Raw genomic sequence first — 25,401 nt, 5'->3', positions numbered from 1 at the left:
TCGCAGCTTTCAGCCACTACTCGTTACGCAATTCAAATGGTGTGACTCTTGGTGCGATATTGCGCTTCATTCCATTGTGAACGTGACTCGTTGCCCGACATGATGAATGCAGAGGGTATATTCCAAGGTCACGATATAATTATGAGGGCTCTGGAAATTTTGACCACCTGGCGGCCGGAATTCGTTCCCGCGACCTTGGGGTCAGCGGTCGTGCATTATAACCATTAGATCAACGTGGCGGCTTTGTACGCCACGACAGGAGGGGCTTTTCTGTGCCTAAACGATAAGGTTTTACACGAATACTTGGCCACGAAGGAGTTAGAAAGACTTCCCTCCGCGCGCGCGCGCACGATCGTTTAGTGTGCAGCGCCGCCCTATAGACCGGCGGCGCGCGCCGGCCCGTGTGTCGCGACCAACGGGCTCAGACTGGCGCCGGCAGTGATGGCGTGCGCTCCGATGCGCTCCACCTCTTCCATCGGCGCTGTGACGGCGCCGGCCGCGGACGGCGCGAGCGCCGGGCGTTCATCCGGACGCGTAGAGTTCCCGCGTACCACCGCCCAGGGAAGTGACACCGGTGTCCCGCGCCGGACCTCGCTGCGGCCCCTCGCGCAATCGGCCTGATTGTCTATACGTGTGAGGTGCGAGTTCGATAATCTTTCGCACGTTGCATCCCAGGTGTTGCTGGAGCCATGGATTTGCAACCTCCGGGCATCCGACTCGTCAGGCTACTGTTGCTCGCACTTGCTATCGGTGAGTCGTATCCAGGACATTCGTCGATTGATATCATTTACTTCAAATACTAGCGTAAGCTAGTATTTTGCTAGTATTTTGTGATCCCGTACCAACTAGTATTTAGTGATCCCATTTCAACGCTTGTTACTAGCGTAAGTAAAGTGCTGTAAAAAAAGTGATAAAAATGCTCTTTTTTTCCTTCAAATTCTAGCGTAAAGACGACCTTGTCAAGTAAAAAAATTGACTCGCGATAACATATTGGGATATGTGCTTTTGGGACAGAGCAGAACAAAAAGTGCCCCATGCTAAAAGCGTATTCACGCATGCCACCCTTGTCGATACGTTTGTTAAATTATTCAACGAAGCTCTGACAGCTTTTGTGACTGGATAGCAGCAACGTCTTTTTTTTAAGAAAGACAATAAGGATGTCGCACATCATTACGCTTTCATCTATTTTCTTTTTAGTGACTGAGTTTCAGTAGTTGGAAACAGCATAATGCCCTGTTTTTCGGCAACACGGTAGGAATGCCGGAATCGTAGGTGCTATCAAGTGTGCTGATCATGCGCGGTTGGTGTGTCAGTCAAATTAAATCAGCTCCAACAGCGTCTACGGATGCAAGCAACTAAAATGAGGTACACGTTTATTTACTCGATTTATTCCTTTCTTCTTTTTAGCGGCCTAACTTTTATAATTAAGCAGAATAAATAAATGGATTACAGCAGAACATGGCGCCGAGCACACATTTAATAAGACAAAAAAAAACATATCGCGCTGCAAAAGCGTCACCTGTGCGAGAGGAACTCGTAAGGTGGATAAACGGATAAAAAAAAAAACGTCGCTACAAGAGAAAGAAGCCCACCTTAAATGACAAAGGCTTAAGGTACAAAGGCTATGCATGCAGAAAAAAAAAAGCTCGATTTCTTCAGTAACGAAATTTGAAAACTTAATTAAATGCAACGTCCGATATCAGTCACGGATCGAAAACGCCGCATTAACTTCATATAGCGGCATTGCAATATTATACAACTCGCTTCCCAGAACTCCTTTAGAGCAACAAGTGTGTGTTCCTGAATGTCAGTTGCTCACCACTGACCCAGCAACTGCACTCTTCTCATTAGTCATCCATCAGAACTCGCTAATTTAGGCACCACTCGGCACTTGCTTCAACACCTCTTTACCATTTCTAAACAGGATGTGCGTGCGATTTCTATTTTTTAAATTGCGCTTATTAGCCCAGTTGACTTTGGCCGTAGGCAAGGAGTTATGCAGTAGTTCTTGAAACCGTAAGACTTTATGTCATTGATGTTAATGATATCACTCTTCGAGACAATCTCTTCATTATTATTTTTATGGTAGCGGATTTAACGCCGCGTGAAAGTAATAGTGAAATTCAAACAAGACCAAAGTTTGGGAGAAGGAATCTTGAAGGGATGAGAGATCGTCGAACGTGGAACCTGGAGCAATCACCTAAAGCTAAATATTATTATTAATCCCCTCAAAAATAGAAAAAAGTTATTTTAATTTTGTTGACCCCCTCCCCATTGCCCCCCAAGAGCACCGAAAAGCTCACTAAAGGTAGGCAGCATGGCCGTCTCTGCACTCGCCCTTCCCCACCGATGGAACTCACTTGTTGTAAACAGGCTTGTAGCATAGCGCAGAAATAAACCAATGCAAAGTTGAAGTAACGCACTATGCTACAAACCAGTTTACGATGAACCAACCAGCCAATGTTGGTACCCTCTTGACTTGTTATGAGTCCCCCCCCCCCTTTCTCTTCGGTAATATATCCTAGCTGGGCCTCGTTTATGAAACACGTCAAGCTCTCAAAATCCATAAGAAAGTCGAGGGATAAGGACAAGCTTGGTGTGATAATGCGGGCCTAACATGCTGCCATCGTGGTTCTGATAATATCCGGTGCGTGTGCGCACTGTTCGGGGCGCCGTCAATTGAAAAGAACGCAGTCAGGCGTTGCTCGGTTCCAGAGCTCTAAAAACGGCTTCTTGGCAAACACCCTTCTCCTTTGGCTTAGTAGAACCGAACATTGACCTAGTTGCTGTTGGCTGGGCCATGTGTACTGTGGGGGCTTTACACGTGATGCAGTGCGAAGGTAAAGCACACGCAAAGCGCTATAGATACACGTGTCGCGGTCGTGTTTACGCCACGTCTACCCTTCTGTACGTCATTCCCGTAGCCAGGGGGGTGCCCTAGCCCCCTCCCCCCCCTCCCAACATGTTGACGGAGGGGGCTTGTTTACCGAAAGTAAATAATGAAGATAGCTGTATTTCTCAAACAGTCAAGGCCTTCAGCAAGTGCCCCCCTCCCTGAAAAGACTTCCTTGCTACGGGCCTGCTGTGCGTCATACCCTTCTGTGACCTTCACTGAGCCTACTTTCGCTATGTGTGTGTGTGTGTGTGTGTGTGTGTGTGTGTGTGTGTGTGTGTGTGTGTGTGTGCGTGTGTGTATGTATGTATGTATGTATGCATGTATGTATGTATGTATGTATGTATGTATGTATGTATGTATGTATGTATGTATGTATGTATGTATGTATAAATATCGTGCACATTTACTTTAGAAACCCAATATTTTTCGTAATGCACCAGCCTAGCAGTGCGAACGCACAGCACGCGCGCTTGCGCAAGTGTTGCAGGCGCACCGAGCGAAACTCAAGTCTCGTTCGTAAGCGTTCTTTGCTTATTGGCCAACCAACTTCGCTAATGATATGTCTTGCGTAAGGATTCTTTCGCACAAAAAAGCGTAATTTTAGAGTAGGACGTTTTTCTGAATATCGCCTACAACCAAAGCTTTATCGCGCACAAGGCAGTATACATGCGCTCATGGATCATGAATGAGCGTGGGGACAACAGTTCTAAGTCGGTACACCTGACGAGCTTTGATGGTAAGTCAGCGCTTATTCTGTCTGTGTCCTGTGAGGCCGCACCGGGCCGTAATCACGAAGTTTCTCGTTCGTAAGCGTTCTTTGCAATTTGCCATCCGGCTCTACTAATGATACGTCTTGCGTCAGGGTTAGCATTATATTTAAGTTCCCTTACTCTAGAGTGGGACGAATTTATGAGTGCGGTTCGGTCTGCTGTATCAACCTAACGCTGTTGCACAGCGGGCGAATGACGTACCTCCTCTTGCACTAGGTGCGGGTGACGCAGTAGCTCTAACCACGGGCTTGAATTCATACTTTTGCTAGCTCGACTTCAGGAAAAGTCGCTCAGGTACGTTATTTGCCGCATTAACATAGGAGTTGATGGTGGATTATGGACGACACCACCGTGGACGACATCATCAAAGAGTGCCGCCGGTTCGAAGAACTGAAGAGTCGCCGCATTGCCCAGCATTTCGTGCGACTTCCGAACACGGCCGCTACATCATCTTGCGAGGACCTTCAGCCGCCATGCGGTCAACCGCCTACCAACGAGAGCGTAGTTCGCATCGTGCGCCAAGAAATCGAGGCGGCGTCGCCACCATCTTTCCTGACGCGGCCATCTGATGATCCTCGACCAACGATCTCGTTGATCCAGCAGGTTGTGAGGGAAGAGCTTGCAAATGTCGGACTGCAGCCGGTGTGTTCGTTGACGGAACCTCGTGTCAGTTCCATAACGCCTCCTCGTGCACCGGAAATGTTTCGCCGCTATCGTGACCCTGCCCAGTGGAGAACGCAGGACGACAAGCCGATCTGCTTTCGTTGCCACGGTGTAGGACATATTTCTCGCTACTGTCGTTCTCGCACCTTTCCATCTCGCTCGTTTTCTGGCTATCGACGTGACGACAACCACCGGCCCCTGCAGTTTCCCGCTCGTGACGGTGGACCATACGCTGAGGCTCCTGCGACATCGGTCCGACGCTCCAGCCGTTCGCCGTCCCCAAGCGATCGTCGCTCCCGGTCACCTCAGCCCCGTCGCCATTCGTCGCCCCGCCCTACTGGACGCCCGTACTCGGAAAACTGAACAATGCAGCTCCCGGAGGTGACGCTGCATTCGACCCCCGACCTGAAAACCCTCTGCTGACCCTCACTACGGACCAGAACCTGCTTGCTGTGGAAGTGGATGGCCTACCTGTACTGCCCTCATTGATACCGGCGCACATATTTCTATTATGAGCTCTGATCTCCGTGCACGATTACATAAGGTCCTTACGCCGCCAGAGTCCCTATTTGTACGTGTCGCTAGTGGAGGAACTCCGGCTGTACTCGGAATGTGCACGGCACGTGTGAGGTTCTCCGACCGCCAGACGTCCGTTCTGTTTCATGTTCTCGCTCATTGTCCACATGATGTCATCCTCGGACTCGATTTCTTGTCTGACCACTCTGCTGTCATTGACTGCTCGACCGGTGTTGTACAACTTGACTTGCCTGCGTCCGCCGACGTGTCGGAGGTGGTTCAGACCAAACTTTCGTGTGCTGAGGCTATTCGTCTGCCACCACAAGCCCTAACTTGCGTCGCTGTTGAACCCTATCCCAATGTACCGGATGGTGATTACGTGGTTTCTCCTTCTCCCAGTGTTCTACTGGCCCGCAGCGTCTCCTCTCCGTACACAGTTGTAACTGTTACAGCGAACAAGACGTGCCTTCCTCTTCTGAACTTCGGATTCAGCCCTCAAGTCCTACCACAAGGCATTGCTCTTGCTACTCTGTCACCGTCGCACGAGTGCCAGATCTCATCGGTGTCACCTGAACTGCCCGTTGTCGTCTCTCCGAACCCGCATAGAGTCGACGCAGTCACCTCTTCTACACTGCACAACAACCTCACCAAGATGATTGCCTCAGAACTTTTGCCCTCTCAAGTTAAAGACCTCAGTGATCTCCTTATGGTCTACTCTGACATATTTGACTTCGACGGTAGGCCCTTAGGTCAAACCTCGCAAGTCAAGCACCGCATAGATACCGGTGATGCAGCTCCAATTCACAGGCGTCCTTACCGAGTTTCACCATCAGAGCGCCAAGTTATTCAACAGGAGGTCGACAAGATGCTCACAAAAGGCATTATTGAGCCTTCTTCGAGTCCGTGGCTTCCCCTGTAGTCTTAGTTAAAAAGAAAGACAACACCTGGCGTTTCTGCGTGGATTATCGGCATTTAAACAAGATCACCAAAAAGGATGTCTACCCGCTTCCTCGTATCGATGATGCCCTGGACTGCCTTCATGGTGCTACCTATTTTTCTTCGATAGACCTACGCTCTGGTTACTGGCAAATCGCCGTAGACGACCTTGACCGTGAGAAGACTGCCTTTGTAACGCCTGACGGTCTCTACCAATTCAGAGTCATGCCGTTCGGCTTGTGCAATGCGCCGGCCACGTTCGAGCGGATGATGGACCGCTTTTGCGCAGCTTTAAATGGTCTATCTGCCTGTGTTACCTGGACGACGTCATTGTATTGCCCCCACCTTTGAGTCTCACCTCGACCGACTTTCGTCCATTCTTTCAGTGTTTCGTGCGGCTGGGCTACAACTTAATTCATCGAAATGCCACTTTGGCCATCGCCAAGTTGCTATTCTCGGGCATCTCGTCGACTCATCTGGCATCCGACCCGATCCCGACAAAGTTCGCGCTGTCCTCGATTTTCCCGTTCCAACTTGTGCTAAAGACGTTCGAAGTTTTGTGGGCCTATGCTCATATTTCCGACGATTCGTCAGAAACTTCGCAGATATTGCCCGCCCCTCACTGATCTTCTCAAGAAAGATGTGCCATTTTGGTGGGGTCCTGACCAGGCCAGTGCTTTTTCCCGCCTCATTACGCTGCTCACCACACCGCCGATCCTCGCCCACTTCGACCCGTCTGCTCAAACCGAGGTCCGCACAGACGCTAGTGGTTACGGCATTGGCGCTGTGTTAGCCCAGCGTCAATCCGGTCATGATAGAGTTCTTGCGTATGCCAGCCGGCTCCTCTCCCCTGCCGAACGCAATTACTCTATTACTGAGCGCGAGTGCCTGGCGCTTGTATGGGCAGTTGGTAAATTCCGCCCCTATTTATATGGTCGACCTTTCACCGTTACCACAGACCACCACGCTCTATGCTGGCTTTCAGCACTCAAAGATCCAACAGGGCGCCTAGCTCGTTGGGCTCTGCGCCTCCAGGAATTCACGTACACAGTGGTCTACAAGTCCGGCCGTCTACATCAAGACGCCGACTGCCTTTCTCGGTACCCCGTTGCCGATCCAGACCACGTAACGGATGACACGTCCATCTGTATCTCCTCGCTCTCTGCTTTCGGCAACATCGGTGACGAGCAACAGCGTGACGCGTCCCTACGAGATATAATCACCCGCCTGAATACTGACTCGACGGACAGTTCGCTTCGCATGTTCGTCATCATAGACGGTATCTTATACCGCCGGAACATGCGCCCAGTGGGGACAGGAACTACTAGTTGTAGTACCCACTCATCTCCGCTCGACCGTACTTCAGCAACTACATGATGTACCAACGGCCGGCCACCTTGGTGTTGCCAGAACGTACGACCGTGTCCGCCGACGCTTTTTCTGGCCCGGCCTCTACCGTTCCGTACATCGTTATGTCGCTTCTTGCGAGTCGTGCCAACGCCGGAAAAGGCCAGCTGTACACCCCGCCGGGCTCCTTCAACCCATAGACATACCTTCTGAGCCTTTTTTTCGTGTCGGCCTCGACCTTCTGGGACCTTTCCCACTTTCTCACAACGGTAACAGATGGGTCGCCGTCGCTACGGATTATTCTACCCGTTTTGCCATTACGAGACCTCTCCCGAGCAGCTGCGCTACAGACGTCGCCGACTTTTTGATACAAGACGTCATCTTACATCACGGCGCTCCTCGTCAACTCATCACAGACCGAGGCCGCTACTTTTTATCCAAGGTAATCGAGGACCTACTTCGCTCTTGTGCAACCAAGCACAAGCTTACAACGGCCTATCATCCCCAAACGAACGGACTCACAGAACGTTTTGAATCGCACGATCACTGACATGCTCGCCATGTATGTCTCGACTGATCATCGCGACTGGGACATTGCTCTACCCTTTGTCACTTTCGCTTACAACAGCTCGCGCCACGACACTGCTGGATATTCTCCCTTTTACCTCTTGTATGGAAGAGAACCGACCTTGCCGTTCGACACGCTCGTACCCATCCCTGACCACATCTCCACCGAATATGCTCGCCACGCTATCAGCACAGCCGAAAAGGCCCGTCAGATCGCCCATCGACGCCTTTCGGACTCGCAACTCAGCCAGAAACATAGATACGACAGTTGCCACCGGAACGTTCGCTTCAATCCGGGTGACCTCGTTCTCCTGTGGTCTCCGTCTCGGCATGTTGGCCTGGCCGAAAAACTTCTGCCCAAATACTCCGGCCCCTACCGTGTGCTACGCCAGGTGACTGAGGTTACCTATGACATCGCCCCTCTGGACCCTACGGCGCCCTCTACGTCTTCAAACGTCGTCCACGTCGCTCGCCTGAAGCCGTACCTTTCGCCCACCACCTCAGGCGCCGAGTCGGCGCTTTCGCCGCCGGAGGTCGATGTAGCGGGGTTGCAGCTATGACTATGGTGAGGTATGGCGAAGAAGAGGCAGACGACGTGTCGGTGTGCTGGTAGTAACAACCGCCATCTTGACTGCTGGACCATCCTACACTGTAAATAAGCTATAAATATATTCGCAACAATATGAGACCCCTTTAAACCTCGTGCTCGAACCCGCAGATTTTTTCGAAAGAATACCTCTTTGAACCTCACTAGGGTGTGGTATGTGAGCTCTGGCTTGAATAGTGCCGAAACCTGTGACGAACAAGCGAGCACGGTTGGAGCCCCAGCTCACCTCGGGTGCACTAGACTGTGCTTTCAAGGGCTCGCTCATGCGAACGATGACCCATTCTTCGTTTGCTCTCATGGGTCTTGTTTTTAACATATGATCGGCGCAAGGTGCCATCTGATATTAGGCGGTGGTGTTGTAACTGTGCGGGTACCGTCGAAAGCAGACCAACTGTGTAGGTGGTTACCAATGGACGGGCTACACTGCTGACGCATCCACTGGGAAACGATGTGGTTACTTCGAATGATTTGATTACAGTTTGATTGTGGATCCCGCAGTCGCTCTGAGTGCACTCGCGGCTTCATATAAAGTTTGATTATATCGATGCTATATATATATATATATATATATATATATATATATATATATATATATACATACACACTGAAGAAGCTTTTTCAATGAGCCAAACGTACTTGGAAAGCGAAGAGGCACAACTCATCGGTTATCTTAATTTTATTTGCCAACTGTTTCCACAGGTGAACTGTACTTCGTCAGGGATTATGAGAAAAATGGGGAAATTCTCAAAAATAAGGGAAATTAATACATGCTGCTTTCATAATTACTTTTTTGTAGCGGCGCACCAGAACTCAAGATGACTAGAAACATCAATTACGGCAGTAATTAAGGAAATTAGATTGATATATTTGATAAACACCACCTATCATTCAGCTTCTAGCAATGTATGGTTACAAACTTGGTCATTTGCATAAACTCGGTTTATTGAGAAGTAATGATGCCATTACACGCCTAGCAAGGCTAGAGAAAAATGTCCGTGCTTATACTGTACACCATCCTGACGCCTGGTATATGTCTAAGTGCAGAACCAGTTAAGGAAATCAAATGGTAAAATTTCAACTGCCTACACTTTTGGACAGCATAATAAAAGAAGTAAAATTAACATAGTAGTATAGCAGCAAAAGAACTGCGTTTAGTATTTGTAAAATGGTGTGATACGGCGACTGCCTTTTTTTCTCTTTATGCTTTCTTTATGATGCCCCCCTTTATTTCTAGCGACGTTTTGAAGCTCGTATATCTTCCTCTTAATAGGTTGTACTCACTTAGCCGCACGTTTATATGTCACCCGGTATATTGGGGAGTGAGAGCCGATCAAGCTGTCCTCACAGCTTTTACCTGTCCTCCTTGTAACTTTTTATTGTTGCGGAATAAAATTTTAATAAGATTTCAATTTTCGGATGCGTTTCTTGAAACACCCTACGTACCAAAGTTGAAATGGCATGGAATCACTGCGTGACGATCATAAATGACAGGCCATGCCATCGATGTCCCGTACGTGAAGATATATATCGTGGTCTTCGAGCTCTGGCGGCCTTTTTCGGTAACTTGACCGAAATTTGGTGGGGCGTGACACCAGTATATTGCGAACATGAATGAGTGATAATGACAGGACTATCATGTCATGTACGTCATTACAGACATCGCAAGGTATTGGTCCTCTAGCGGCATCAACTTGACGTATATCAAAACTGCCAAGGCATGGCATGTCTGTGCGACGAACATAAATTACAGGTCATGACTTGATTATCACGTCATGCATGTTGTGACTTACATGGCAAGGGCTTGGTGCACTCGTGGTGGTTTATTCAACTTTGTATATGCCAAAATTAACATGACGTGACATTTGTGCATGTCACTAATCCCGTTAATGGGGACGGCAATCGCCGGGCGGATTCTAAGGGCTGGCGTCACGGCCCTCCGAAAGCGCACCACGAAAGCGCGGACAATTTAGAGTTGGTCCTTTGGTGCGCCAGCGAACGCCGGTTGTGGTCCAAAGACCGAGTCAGAGCCGAGAGTCGACAACACAAACGAAAACGAAATATATTCTCAGTTAAGGCAATACAAATCATACAAACGCATGCACACTCGGCTGGTACCAGTTACAACTTCACAATATAACTCAGATGGTGTTTACACAACGGGAGCTAAACAAACAGATCACACGCTATAAATGCAATCGCATGCATTACAACTATTCAATGACCGTTGAAGTCCTGAATATACAAGGGCGTATCCAGTCCGCATTACTTGGACGGTAATAGAATGCTTCTCTTCAAGGAAACACTCACGCCAGCTCCAGCGTTGATCGTCGTAGCTCAACCGTCGTCGTGACTTGTCACGGCTCACACGGTGTCGTCATCGGATTCTTCCAGATCGACGAGCGACTGACCGCACACCATCATAAACACGTCTTCTTTGGCTAACGGAGCCACACTTAGCGTAACTTCACCATATCCGGGCCGACTGACTCGCTCACTCCTTCGCTGACTGTCTCCTTCCTGTCTGCACTGACTCCCTCAATGACTGCACTACTGACTGACTGCCTCAGGGTTGCCGTTGGGGAGATTTGAAAAGGAGCCAGAATTCACGCTAAAAGTAGCCAAAGTAGCCACATCGTTTAACGTTATCGCCAAACTTGTAGCCAAATGGCAGAAAAGCGGTATTATGAAAAGAATTTTTATCATTGAACAATATATAATACCATTTTGTGTCATCAATAAAATAGCATACGAGCACAGTTATTTTCTCGTTCATGCTTGGTCTACAAGCTGTAAGCAAGTTGCAAATAAATGAACATATTATAAGTTCCGTGCACCTGTATACGTTCTATATAGAATAGATATAGTAATTGCCAGAGAGACAGTAAGATTGAAACATTCCAGCCAACCAGTCAGTAGGAATACTAATGGTAGAAGAAGGTTGTGCTTGAAGTCACAGTCACAGACTTCAAGCACGACCAGCTTCAAGTAGCGATATCCGCTTGAAGATGACCGGTCGAGCTTCATTTTGTAGCGGATCTCTGTGTCTGTCAAGTTCACCCGAAAACACGCGCCGTGCATCAGCACTACAAAACTGGCTCGTAGCGTCAGCATCGATGGCGGGCAGCGTGAACAGCCTGCTAGCCACGCGTTCGCCAACATGCGCGCAACTTCGTCAGTTTGATCTTAGCCAAAAGGCATACTTAAATTTCATCTTTAATTTGTAAGTTATATTTCCAATTTCTTAATTTTATTTAAATTCATAAAACCACCGAATTCATGGCCTATCCTCCATAGTGGGTGTGAGACACTGACTAGGCGAACAAGAACTTCATCATTCCGTCTCGGCAGGCGCACCGCGCGTTGCGTTCAGGTGCCTCGATGAGCACCAGACTCATGGCGGGGTTAGGACACGCGCTTACACTGGCTGACGCGTCAGAAAAGCTTGGAAACAAAGGGTAGTCGTCAGGCTTGCTCGGTATTCTATCTGCAGATAATGAGAAAAATGGCTACTGAATGCGCTAAAATAGAGGTTCAAAGTAGCCAGAAAGTAGCCATGGCGCCAACCTGAAATTTTTGCCGCCAGACTGGGTCGTAAAGTAGCCAATTTGGCGCAAAGTAGCCACCAACGGCAACCCTGGACTGCCTGTCGTCGATTGCACGCTTTTATCCCTTCTCCCCCGGTTTCTAGAAGCGTCGGGATGTTTCTTCGGCGTGCAGTACAGCTAAGCCTGGGGAAAGGGCGAGAGCTTTCTCGTAGGTTCGAATCGCGGCGGCATCGCTCGCGGATGCGTCACCCCCTCCTTCTAGAAAGATCCAGGCCCTGCCGGGCGTTCGATCGTGTTTACGGCGTCTGGCACGGGTGGGTGAGGAGGATGCGGCGCGCCGGCGTCCTTTGATGCTTGTTTTTTCGTTGTTCGCGCTTCTTGGTCGCGCAGCTGCTTGAAAGCGGCCTCGCGCGCGCTTTATTACGCTAATTTGTGACAGTGCATGACAATCTTGAACTACAGATCGCTTCTCGGCCTCTTGGCTAAGATCGTTTGCAGATACAACATGAATAGCATGACACGCGCGTCACGTAGGTCACAGCATGAATGAAAAGGTGCCATCGTGATGTTATGGTGGTCGTTTCATTACCTTGCTATGTACTAAAATGGGCGTCAAATGACCAGCGTGTATGAAATAATGAACATGACATTAATGTTCATGCCATGTAAGTCATCTGTTAACATGGAAAACACAAATGACATTACGCAGTCGTCGCGAAGCCGCCGCGGTGGTTTCATTAGGATGGTGCAAATTAGAATGTACTCATGCGTGACAGACATGCGATATTCCATCACTTGTCATGGAATGAATGACATGACTTCTCTCAATCGACGTGACTTGTGCAGTTCCTCGCCAGGGTTACTGTTAGTGGCTGCATTGCACCACATTGGCTACTTTACGACCCCGTATGGCGACAGATATTTAATGGTTGGCTCCACTGCAACTGAACTTCTATTTTGGCGAATTTTAGTAGCCATTCTTACTTTTTGCATATGCAATGCCAATATGATGAAGACGAACTGTTGTTTAGAATCTTTTCTTTCGTGTTGTCCGATGCGCACACACGTTCTCAACCCAGTAGCAGGCTTGTGCGCATCGAAGTGCTCCGACATTTGGCGCGGCAGTATTCTAGGGACCACACCGCGGCTGCAAAGACCGAGAGCCTAAGTTGCGCACATGCAGGCAATCGCGTTCCGAGCAGGCTGGTGACGTGGCACGTTATCTATGCTGACTATGCACGCCAGTTCCTAACGTTAATGTTGAGCGCATGCTCTCCTCAGTGAACACTTTAAGAACAGGAACAAGCTACAGAATGAAGCTTGGGTGTCCATCTTCAAACGCTCTCACTACTATATAAGCTGAACTGACCTTGTGGTGATCTTACAAATAATATCCGATCTAGGGAGTCAAGGGGAAATTGCATCAAATTTTAGAGTTCGTACTTAGGTATTCGTTTGAATATGCCAAGTTTCCTCTGGCCAAAGAGTTGGGGCCATTCCATTTTGTGAAGGTGAGTGAGCAGGCGAGCTGCCCCCCGGGCGCACTCCTGTCTCTGCTCTCGTCTTCGTTCTTCATAAGGGTGCTGCTCCTCGAACGTTCTCACAATGCGCGTCGACCCATACTTCCCATGCACGACCGCGCTAAAGCATCGCCTAGACTCGACTTATATCGCGAAACGCGTACCAAACCAGTTCAGCTCCACGAAGCTATCTGCACCTCGCGAGGTGAAGTCAAGTGAAGGGAAGGGAAGTGAAGTGAAGTGAAGTTTATTTTCCTTTCGTACAAAGGAGGAAGCCGGAGCTAAATGCTGCAATGCCTGACGAAGGCCTCGGCTCCCTTGTACAGTCTGGCATCAGAAAACTCAGACACATGACTGCAAATATGACATAGTAAATGCAAAATCAGCTGCACCTGCAAGTGTAACATAATGCAGTTAATAAGCATGCAGCAGTGAAAATGGTGTTGTACAAAACACAAACCAGAGTCGAGTTAATATTTCTTTGTTTACTTTTAAAATATTTTTAATTAAACATCAATGATTTGTCGACATTTTAATAATAGGCGCAGTTACACGATAATTTAATTTTTCCTCGCCATAGTACGCGTCTTAGGGACCCGATAGATTCGTTTTAAAAAATGGTATGCGTCCTTGCACAAAGTATTGTTTTGAGTGTCTAATTGATTGGTCTTAATATGCTGCAACAGTCGAAAAAGGTCGACTTGGTTCGCTTTAAGCAAATCGCAACTACGAAACAATAGTAACGTGGAAAAATGTTTGGGTCTGGCACAGTAACCATGAATGCACCGCAAAGCTCTCTTTTGAAGTACTAGTAGTTTCAGGTAGTTAGTAGTCGTAGTCGTCCTCCATATGACAACACAAGAGGTTAACTAAAAATATACACGCGCCTAATACATCTGTGGTCTCAACCACACGGGTAGCAGACCAACTACTTTGTAGAGACAGCCAACACTTTTACTACTTCAGATGCTAAATTTGATACATGTCTGTTCCAGGAAAGGTTCTGATGGAACCGGACACCGAGAAATTTAATACAATAAACCTCATGTATTCTGACGCGTCTAAATTTAATGTTGACCTTATAGAAATCAGCAGTATCAATTGGCCTAAAAATAACGCAGCTAGTTTTGAATAAGTTTAAAGAAAACATGTTGCATTGCCGCCACGATTGTAAGCTACCCAAGTACCTGTCTGCTATAGCCTCCGCTTGCACAAGAGATTTGGCTGTAAAGAACATGTTCGTAACATCCGCGTACATAATTATCCTGGTTTGGTCCTGGTGGTTTGGTAATGTCATTGATATATATATAAAACAATAGTGGTCCTAATATAGAGCCTTGAGGGACTCCGAAAGGGACAGTTAGTCGGTTAGATGTAACATCATGCACCCGTACGTAGTGCATCCTATGGCGTAAATAATCCTGCACTAAGTTAAGTGTAACACCGCGCACACCATAGTAATTTAACTTTTGCAGGTGGATATTGTGCTGTGCGCAGTCAAACGCCTTTCGAAAGTCTAAGAGCAGACCAAGGGTGTAGTGCTTGTGCTCTATATCTTCAAGTATTTTGTCTTTAATAAAGATTATCGTTTGTTTTGTGGATTTTTTCTTCATAAAACCGTACTGGCAAGCAGATGTCAGGTTCTGTTTAGTAAAAAACATTCAAGCCTGCAATTTATGACTCCTCCAAATAATTTAGAAAATACTGGAAATTGGCCGGTTGTTTGACGTTTCGATTCGGTTGCCACCTTTGTATATTGTAAAGGTGTTCCTCTACATCCGGGATCCGCCCATCTTTGCCCGATCGACGATCTCAATTGATGACATCACTGTTTGATGCCATTGTGACGTCACAAATTTAGATGATCTGTGACGCCGTCGCTAGGCTGGAGGAGCTCACGTGGGTTTTCTGTTCGTGGACGGACGCCGCAAAATTAAGGAAGTGTGCCATTTACAACTCCGCTGCAAAAACAAAAAATAAAAATAAAACATGGTTGATCCCCCCCCGTCGTAGGAATCGGTAAAGCGTGAAAGCGAACCGTGTATTGACAGGTGTAGTTGACTGCTTATTGCACATTGGTGTATGGGAGCTTCCCCAATGTCTATTGGGGCTTGGCAGCTGTAGCACCGTTTGACGTAGATCAGGAAAGCGATCCACGTCAAACAGCGCTTCAGGAAAGTGAGAGGCGGAGTTCGTAGCTTGAGCCGTGAACGCGGGATCGCGTTTTGCTTCCCGCTGGCGCGTCTCTCGCTGCACCAAAGCGCTCACTGCGCGACGTTCGCTCGTCAACGTCATTGCCGTTCTGTGCCGCTTATTGCAGCAGTTTTATTAGTCCATTGTCTATGTAGACGGCGGAGAAACACTGTTGGTACATGTGGAAGCTGGAATACTCTGGCGACGAGGCGTCACAAGCTAACACTTCGCGAAAGGCAAAGCACGTACTGCGTCGTCACCGAACCAAATCACCGAGTACGGTGCATTGCATCGAGCGTAGAGTTTCCTACAATAGGCACCGTACACTGACCAGAGGGAGCTGCGTTGCTCGCATTGGCCCGTCCCAAGTTCGCTGGCATTGGCCGTTAGGGGCACGCAGAAAACAGACGCGCGAACGCGTCCCCCGTGTATCCCGGCCGCAGTCCGCCCACTCATTCAGAGAGGGAGACGCGCACATCGCGTTCCATTTTGAGCAACCCCGTCTCATTATTGCGTTTTTTGTCCGCTAGGTTTTGCGTTCTGGCGCTGCAGTCGCACTGGAAAACTCGACTGTACGGTGCCTATAGGGACTTTTAGCTTGTACGTATACTTTTTTACGCTACCTTGTTACCGGAATACCGGATTGCGCTTACCGTGTTAGATGAACGCTTGTTTTAGGAAAGTTTTAGCTGCCCATACGTAAACGTTTACGTACAGTACGGTCCACTCTTAGAGGGAACACGCGAGCATGTGGCCGGCTGTCCGCGGAGCGCTAACTGCTGGCGAGATTTGTAAATGCAGCGCATGCGTATAGATTCATTAAGGCGGTGCGTGCCCCGCGTCGTCTGCTGCTTCCATGCGCCAGCGCTCGGTGTTCGCTCATCCTTACAGCTTTTGTTTTAGAAGTTAGAAGCAAGTGATACCAACTCGCCTTCCGCTTGTTGAATAGACAGTTAGTTTATTGTCGGAAGGGCAAGCTTAGTATATATGTTCGCTGCATCATGCTTCAATTGCCTTGTCTGTTATCGAAAGTGGCCAGTTGCTGTAGCAGTCTGTGAAAAATGTATAACTGGCTTGAGCAAGCTCTTGGTGCTGTTTTTGTTCCACAAGTTCAATTTTTTTTTCATTTACGTGCACCAACACACTAGCTTTGCATCCTTCAAAAGTCTTGTGGCTAGTTCTTGCCCCATATATCCTCTGTCGCAAAAGTATAGTCAACAAGATGTCTCCTTCAAGTTTACATTCAGGTATCGTTCCGTGCACGCCTTATTTCATTGTGTGCATGTGTTGTTGTAACAGAATAATCTTGTTGTAAAAAAATAGTCGAACTTAGGAGCTTCTGCGCATGGTGCTTCAGCGAGCATAGAAACCAGTCCCGTTAAACCTTGCGAAAGTGTGCAGCTATAGACCATTTTACGGACGGGTTTCGGTGCCGCCATGCTGGGCTGTTAACCTTGTCGTGTTTTATCTTGAACAACTAAGCGAACAGCGCTACGCTGGGCGTATACACATGAAAACTGTTGGGCTGGCGCATTCGGCGTTTCCTAACTTTATCAGTTCGCGTCAGATATACAAAAATAAGAAAACATTCGTTTACCAGCCCGTGATGGCGGCGCCCATATGCCTTGCGTAACATATTGTATAAACAAATGCGGATATTTTTTTTCTGACTGTTGAATGCAGGGTGAAGGCTAGATAAATCGCACTCCGAAAAACAGAACCGCTTTCTAGCGCTTTCCAGGAATTGCTTGGCACGTGGGCGGAGAAGTAGCAGACGACGCCGGGCGCGCGCCGCCCTTGCAAGTGTATGCGCATGCGCCACATTTACAAATCTCGCCGCTAGTCAGCGCCGCGCGGGCTGTCAGCCACGCGCTCGCGTGTTCCCTCTAAGAGTGGACCGTACTGTACGTACGCACGTAAACGTATACCATTAGGTTCGCGCAAACCACCAAATGATGATTATAACTGCATTGAAACTGTATTTAATTTAGATAAGATTCAATCAACGCTGCGACAAAATCGCAATAGAGGACTTTAGCGTGTACGGTATTCCGGTATACGCGAATGGCTAGGAATACCGGTTACCGAACGATGGTGCCGACATCTTGTTACGCTTCGTGCAACCACAATCATGGACACGTTTGTTTTTGCTTAGTGTTATTGAAGGCAAAAGGAATTAAAAAGGTAAATCATTCGTAATTACACCGCTGCAAGGCATTTACACCAAAAGTATAATGCACCATGTTTCTACAAAGGCAATATTGTGCTTGCCTGGTATGTACATCTCGGCCCCGCTAAATGACACTACCTCTCCGCTCTCTCATGGTCGTCAGGCCTCTCACAATTACAGCTTCGGTATTCTAGGTTTCTCTAGCTTCGGTAATCCACATGAAACAACGTCGTTCATAATTGGCGCTGGCACGTCAGCTTATTTTGACTCGGCGGCTGGAGTCTTCCAAAAGCAGATATTGCGAGTAGCCACGTACGAAGGTGATTTCGCGAGCTATGGCCGTGAACGAAAAACTTATCGGGCGAGTAGTTTACGTTTCGTGAAAGCAAGTCTACGTTCCGTAAAGGACCACGCATGCGCAGATACCGTCCGGTGTCCGATAACACGGTGACGTCAAGAAGTATACCTACAAGCTAAAAGCCCCTAATAATGCACCGAAAGCCTCCGTTGCGCCAAAACTACCGAAGCGCTTCTTTTCCGCACTTCGTTAGTGTCATGATGCAGTTTCTGGTGCAGTTGATGCACTTCACCGCTCCCAGACGGCTACACCGCTCCCCCAACCGCTCCCCCAACCAAGATCACTTTTTTTTGTCATCTGCTCGTGTGCATTTTACCTATTTTACTTCCGTGATGTAAATGACGTCAGTGAAGCATTGGTGGATCCCTGCATCAAAGACTTTCGTGTTAAAGAGTTACGGTTCATTTCGGAACAGCGCAAAAGACGAAAGACACCGAAGACTGAACAACACGAGCGCTGACTGACAACTGAGTGCCTTATTGAAGCAAAACCGAAAAAGAAAAACAAGAAAAATAACAAAACATGCGCGCGCAGCCTATGCACATGACAAAAGACTACAGGCTTGCATCATCATTAGGTATTGTTCAAGTAAGTCACCTCGTATTCGAGCAACGCAATAGACTCGCATACGGGAGATAACTGAAGCACTCTCTATCTGCAAAAATGGCGATACGTGTGTTAGTACACCGGTCTATTGCGTTGGTCAAGTGCGAGTTGGATTACATGAACAATACCTAATGATGCAAGCCTGTAGTCCTTTGTCATGTGCATAGGCTGCGCCCGCATGTTTTGTTATTTTTCTTCTCTTCCTTTTTCTGTTGTGCTTGTAAAAAAGCACCCAGTTGTCAGCCAACGCTCCTGTTGTTCAGTCTTCTTCTGTGTCTTTCTTCCTTTGCGCTGTTCCGCAATGAACCCAAACCAACTAGCACAACTGTCCATTTTGCTGCAAAGATTTACAGTTTTGCCGCAAGGACAAAGCAATGAATGCGAGGGCAACGAATGGAAATGTTATACAAAGACAGGCCAGCAGCTAACGCTTGTGGATTCCATCTGGCGTAAATCTATAAGACGCTGGTTTAAACGAATACGGCTGCTGCAGGGAGAGTAGCGGTTTTCATGCTGTTTGTAGTCTTAATTCGAAGTAAGCTGTGGGAGCAGAGCATGTATACGAGCGTCTGTGAAGATAGCGCGCGCGAGTAGTGTGCCTCGATTTGTGACCCGCCTTGGGTGTTGCCATTCTTTGAAGGGGATGATGCCACCGCGACGCCATTTTTTTGTCCCGCGTCTTTCGCCTCTCAGCGCAGCCGCCGTAGAGCGGTGAGACGCCGGTAAGACGCCGTAGGCTCAAATACGGTAGCCGCGCCGCAGTAGACGCCGCAGATGTCCTCACCCTAAAGAGGACAAAACGCGCATCAAGGCACCCTACGCGCGAGCGCGAGCGACCGCGCCCTTACGGGCAAAGTTCGCAGTTGCTGCTCGAGCGACGCAGGCATTCGATACCCTCAGGTAAATAGGGAGAGGGCGCGGTGCGAGCAGCGCCACGTGGAGGAAACCGGCACGACACGCGAAGCACACCTTACACGCTCCCTGGTGTAAAGGGTACTCGTCGCAGAATTTACGCCCAGTGGTTGAGTTCGTCAAAATTTCTTCCCTTGCGTACGAGTCTTTCAAGGCTGGGTTTGTCGATTTTACAAACTGTGTACCAACAGACCCAGCACCAGACTCTTCTACGGAGTGACGCCAGCCCTCCCCTCGCCCACTACTTAGATGACGCACTAGTGTAATAAGCCAACTGATGAGTGACGGAATTCTCTAGTGGGTATGTATCCTCTTCATAGTATATACCTAGTCTTCTCTTACAGTGAACTCATTCAGTTCATTCTCATTTCTTATCGTGATGGTTAATCGGCCCTTATCTTTACTATCTTCACTTTATCTTCACTTATCTTTACTACACTTATGTTTCTATATCATGTGTCCGATACTACTCTTAACGATTACTTGCTCTCTGAGTAAGTTTTGTTTCTTTATTGGGGTTTCATAACATTCGAGCCAACGGTCAAAATCCGGTTGGCTGGGGGTGACTTTCGGTGTGCTCCTTGCGAAACATAATGTCGCTAAATGCCAGCGCCATAAAAAAAACATGGCTGATCGCTCCGTCATAGGAATCGGTATAACACGAAAGTGAAACGTGTCTTCACAGCAGTAGTGCTTATTGTGTAGTGATATATGAGAGCTTGTACAATGTCTATTCGTGTTTGGCAGCTATAGCACCGTTTGACGTGGATGCACCCATGTTGACAGCATGTCTCTATCGCGACGACTAACGCCCATGATCATGATTAAACCGCTGTGGTAGCTGACGGTGTGAACATATATTTGGACACAGCGAACAGTGAATCCCGCGTAAGGATGAACAAGCTCATAATCAACACTGGTACCCGGTATGCACTTCTTCAAAGCGGCGTCAATTAAGGAGAGAAACGGCACGGTATGCGCTTTCTAGTAATGGGTAGCCGACGCCTGTGCTCATGTATACATAACACACACTGCGCTTCAGCAACGCGGGAGGTAGAGGTTCGTAGCCTTAGCCGCAAACGCGTGCGTCCCGCTGGCCTCTGTCTCGCTCCACCAAGGCACGACATTGGCCCGTCGAAATTGTGTCCTTTCTGCAACGCATATTGCAGCAGTTTTGTTAGTCGGTGCTCTCGCAATCGAAGCAGTTGGCAGCGGAGAAATCCCGTTAGTGCACGTGGAAGCTGCACTACTCCGATGAGCCGACGCACGCTAACACGAAGCCAAAGGCAAATAACGTAATCAACGTAAATGCGTCAAGGGTGCCTCGGCGACGCCAGCGCCGCCAGTCTACCCTCTGGTATCGAGACGCTTTAACCCTTTAACCATGGCCTCCGATATTGCGTGCAATCGCTGAGTAAGCGCTAGTAAGTGTCGATCGTGAAAAATTACTTCTTTTCACATCTCACAGACGGCGGCACCTGCCCGCTCCGCCCGCCGCGAAAGAGAATGTGTGAAAGATATAAGGCGCGTTCGCGCCGTGTCTAGCATCTCCCGAGTTAGCGTAGTCGGTAGGGCGTTGGGCGCTTGCCGTCGCGGCCGCAACGTCGTGGGTCCGATTACCAACAGGGTATCTTTTTCTTGGTTTCTTTCTTTCTCACCCGTTGGCGTCCATTTTATCAACGTCATATCCGTGACGGATGTACTTGGTGGACCCCGGCATAAAACATTTTCGTGTTAAAATTGGGGTAGCTACCTTTTTCAACCTCCTTGGTAGCTACCACCCCTTTGGTAGCTACGCACTAGCGGTGCCAAGAATCGGGAAACAGCACAGCTGGCGGCCTTCCCTTCCTTCTCACCCTCACATCACTCATCCTCACACACGCTTCCTTTTCCCATCCCTTGCTATGCTATCTGTACATGGTTATGCCACGTCGTTATGCTATGGTTTACCCTCTCACCTCCTCCTTTCCCTCCTGCTCACCCTATCACCAGTCCTCCTCACCCTCCCCTACGTTTCCCATCCCCTTGCTAAACTATACCATTCAAGGCTGTGCAATGCTTCATCCTCTTCCATCCTCCTTTCCTTCCACCTCACTTCCCTTTCCTGACCTAACTTTCCATGATTACCTCAATTAGAGCCTAACATGGTACGGGCAGCAGGGATAGTGACGCTTACTAACCAGTCACATACGCAAGTAGGTCACAAAGGAAAGATTATTGAACCTGTACACGCAAGCGCGAGAGACACTTATATAAATTGCGTCAGTGTAACTTATACAAACGCTAGTATGTACTACGACGCACACAACCCCGCCAAAGCCAATGGAGCCGAAGTGTAGGACGAAAAGTGGATACCTCTACAGAACGGCTGTCGTAGGTGCTCTAGCTCACAAATGCAAAGCTTTGTCCACATTGCCCAGCATTCTAGCCGCTGCGAATGATCACCAATCATGGTTGAGTCAAAGCAACTGCAGCTTAGGCTTTTTATCTCACATCCCTTTCAAACCGCAATTTTGGAGTTTTTTAGCCTGTGTGAAAACAGTCCCTCAAGCAAAGCAGCAGGTTCCCGTCCATTGTTGGATGCTCGACGTGCCCAGGCACGGCAGCTCAATGAAAATTTTGTGGGGCCGCAACATTCCTGTTGGGAGGAATTACCAGCGAAGCTGCCTGTACTCGTGTTTCTGTCGTATGCGCCTGTCCGTTCGTTTCTCCAGCGTCAGCACAGCAGGCAGTGACGTTGGCCCCGGACTCATTGTCTTTCGACGAATTCTCCGCTTTTGCGTTGTCACGCTTTCGCTGTCTGTGTTCGCGTGGCTGGTGTCGACGCCTCTCCGCTTTCTCCTCAGGGGTGAACAAGCTGTGCCGTCTCGACGTCCGTCTTGAGGTTTTCGGTTTCTTGCAGTGCTGTGCGTCGTAGCGCAGAAGCACCACCACACAACGCCGAGGCAAGCGCCGACGTGTGAGCACCCTCCGCCAGCTGTGCCATCTTCATTTCTGTCACTTTTTAAGGCGAGAGCCTTTATATGCCTAATCAGACTCGAAAATTGACCGTCGGCGTCCCGCGTCGGCCACGTTAACACGAGTGATGCGAAAAAACATCGTGTAATGACGTCACGGATCACGTAACTATGTGACGTTATCATGATGCCAAATAATATGACGTCACTACGCTCCAATTGTTTCTGGGCATCGCTGAAGGCTGACAGAAGCGTTAAATTGCGATGGAAAACGCAACTGTGACAGAAAAAACAGCACTCACATTGACGCTCACGGGAACACTGCTCGCCCGAGCCCGTCAACGCTTCTGAACCATGGCAACAGGTGGCGTTGTCGGCGCTTTTAGCAGCATCTTGAATGCAGCCACTAATTAGGGCTGCGCAGTTATGCGGCTCGGGGAGAGAGAGAGAGCGGTGATCTACCCCCACCGCCCCTGCAACCCCTCCAACCCCCCTCCCGTAATCGACGCTTCTGTCTGACTCGTACATCGGCAAATGTATTGGCATTAAATGAAGTATTTTCTTGTCTCAGTATCTGAAGTAGTCTACCCTAAAGCGTTTATGATGGTCTTTTACAAAGCCGCTCCTCAAGTGTATGCTCTGATGGCGCTGCGGGTTCCGCGCAGGCCTGGAATCTTTTTTTTTCTTTTCTTTTGCCATAGCAATTATATGGACACTTTCGGTGGGTTTCTGCCGTCACCGTCATGTTTCTTATGAAGTCCAAATCGATAACATCGCCTCGCATCACCTCGCGCATCGTATGTTCTACGCGCGACTAATAGCGCGCGAGCGCTGGCCACGAACGCGGCTGAGGCAGAGGTGAAACGAGCCGGCCATCTCCGTTGCACGACTGGTGCATGCGATATCATCGCCCCGCGTGTGAAGCCTGCCGTCGATGGCTTCTTAAGCAGACAGTAAACGGCCCGCCCGTCTTTCTTCGGGGGAAGGAGTGCGAAGGGGCACCGGTAGGAGGGCGGCGGCGTTGCTCGAGCGCGCTATCTCTACAGACGCCAGTAACGGGTGGTATACCCTTGTACGTGCTGTGCTCTCACCGCTTGCTTCACTTTGAGGCGACAGACAGAACGAAAACCATTTCGCTCCCTGGAGCGGCCGTTGTCGCTTACACCAGCGTTTTGTAGAGTTACGCTAGATCGCATCCGAAAGAGTTAGCTGCGAGCCTTACTTTGCATGACATTCCAATTTGTGCTTGATAATATCACCCCGCGTCAAGGCTTGCCGTCCATTGCTCATTAACCCTTTAATGCCTGAACTATGAAGGCGCCGAAGAAAAAAAAATGTTTTTTCATTTTTCAGCTTTAAATTGCAACTTTAGCCTTAACCGGCAGTTGTATTATCCAAAATGCAACTTTATTGCATGATTTTAGGTATGTCGCGAATTCGTGACAACCGGCGCTTAAGCCAAGAGTAGCTCAATATATGGATATGTTCAGTGCAACGCAAGTGTGACATCCCAGCATCAATGAAGCTGATCTGTTCAGGGCGCCGTGACGTCATTGTTGTTAAATGCAAGTTTAACTTTATTGCCTCCTGCCAGTCACGTGACATCGCGCCGGCCACCGTGTGGACCCTAGACTCCGCCGCCCAGTATAGCCGACTTCTTGGGAGTCGACAGAGTGACATGAAGGTGACGGCACCAAGAAATAGATCTGGCTCGCCACGAGACAGAGCCAGTCCTTTGTTCCGAATTTTTTTGCGTCGCAAACAGATTGCTCTGCTGAGCGATGTGATCCATGAAGGTGTCATAAAAACATTCCTTGAAATATTCAATAAGAGCTCCGACAGTGTCACATTGAGGAAGAGCGATTTTTCAGTGTGGCATTTCCCGCTGTTCTTGACAGTCTTTTTTTTTTTCAACCGCAGTGTATGTTTTAGAGAGGCAATAGCTTGGTTGGTCTACCTTCGTCTTCATCCTCACTGCTCGATGACGACACTCGGGCTTGTTGGTTGGTTGGTTCCTTAAGGGAATAGCTCAACCCACTACGGGGGATCGGCCACGAAGCGTGCGGCAGTAGACTTTGTGAAAAAATAAAATAAAAGGAATATGCGAAAAGATAATTGATAGTAAAAAAAATTAAAAAAAATAAAAATAAAAAAATGTTGGGGCAATTCTGATTTTTTCCTTTTTTTATAAATAGAATGTTAATTAAACGAGTGTTAAACATTATAATTAAATAAGTAAGTAATTATAGAAATTTAAGTAAGTAAATGAAATGATATATCTAATTATAATATTAACATGGCAGTCTCTTTGTTTCTTTAATATAAATGAATATGGCATCATGTATGCCCCTGTTGCATTGCCCTTGTGCCGACGCCCCCAGGGAGAGTAATGCCGATGGGGAAAGCTCAAGGCCAAGTTTCTGAAAAGGAGGTTTTAGAATTCTTTGCCTTATGTTTTGGTATCTTCGACATTCTGTGAAGTAGTGCTCTATTGTTTCTCCTTGAGCATGAGGATCGACATCGACATCGTCGTCTTCGTTGTCACTGAGACAGCTGTCATTACTTTTATCTTCAGGTGGAGGAAAGCGCGCGCGAAGCCTTTTTTGCCCATAAAATGAGCGGCAGTTCATCATGAACTTGTCATACCGGCAGTCATCATTCACTTACTCAAATGCCGGATGTCGCGAATTCGCGACATACCACAGAAGCGAGCGTCGCGCAGGAAATAACGTACTTCAAAACAACGTGACATGTCGTGTGCAACCTCTTGTATGCGTGCACACCGAAAAAAATTTATAGGAGATGGAACTTACGTCCCTCGGGAAGAAAACGACGAAG

The 25,401-nt window shown here is 48.3% G+C and overlaps 1 protein-coding gene across 1 annotated transcript in view; it reads left to right on the top strand.

Moving 5' to 3' along the window:
* Window positions 1–421: 421 nt before the first annotated feature.
* The window catches only part of LOC119394300 (acetylcholine receptor subunit alpha-like), a 316,582-nt gene continuing 291,602 nt past the window's right edge, over window positions 422–25,401 (top strand). Inside the window, exon 1 of the mRNA XM_037661591.2 lies at window positions 422–750. Coding sequence (XP_037517519.1) covers window positions 690–750 — 61 coding nt within the window. The 5' untranslated portion in view covers window positions 422–689. The remainder of the gene's footprint in view (window positions 751–25,401) is intronic.

The sequence above is a fragment of the Rhipicephalus sanguineus genome, chromosome 5, assembly GCF_013339695.2.
Source record: "Rhipicephalus sanguineus isolate Rsan-2018 chromosome 5, BIME_Rsan_1.4, whole genome shotgun sequence".
Classification (NCBI taxonomy): Eukaryota; Metazoa; Arthropoda; class Arachnida; order Ixodida; family Ixodidae; genus Rhipicephalus; species Rhipicephalus sanguineus.
The sequence above is the reverse complement of the archived record's forward strand: the minus strand, read 5'-3'. Positions and strand labels throughout refer to the sequence as shown.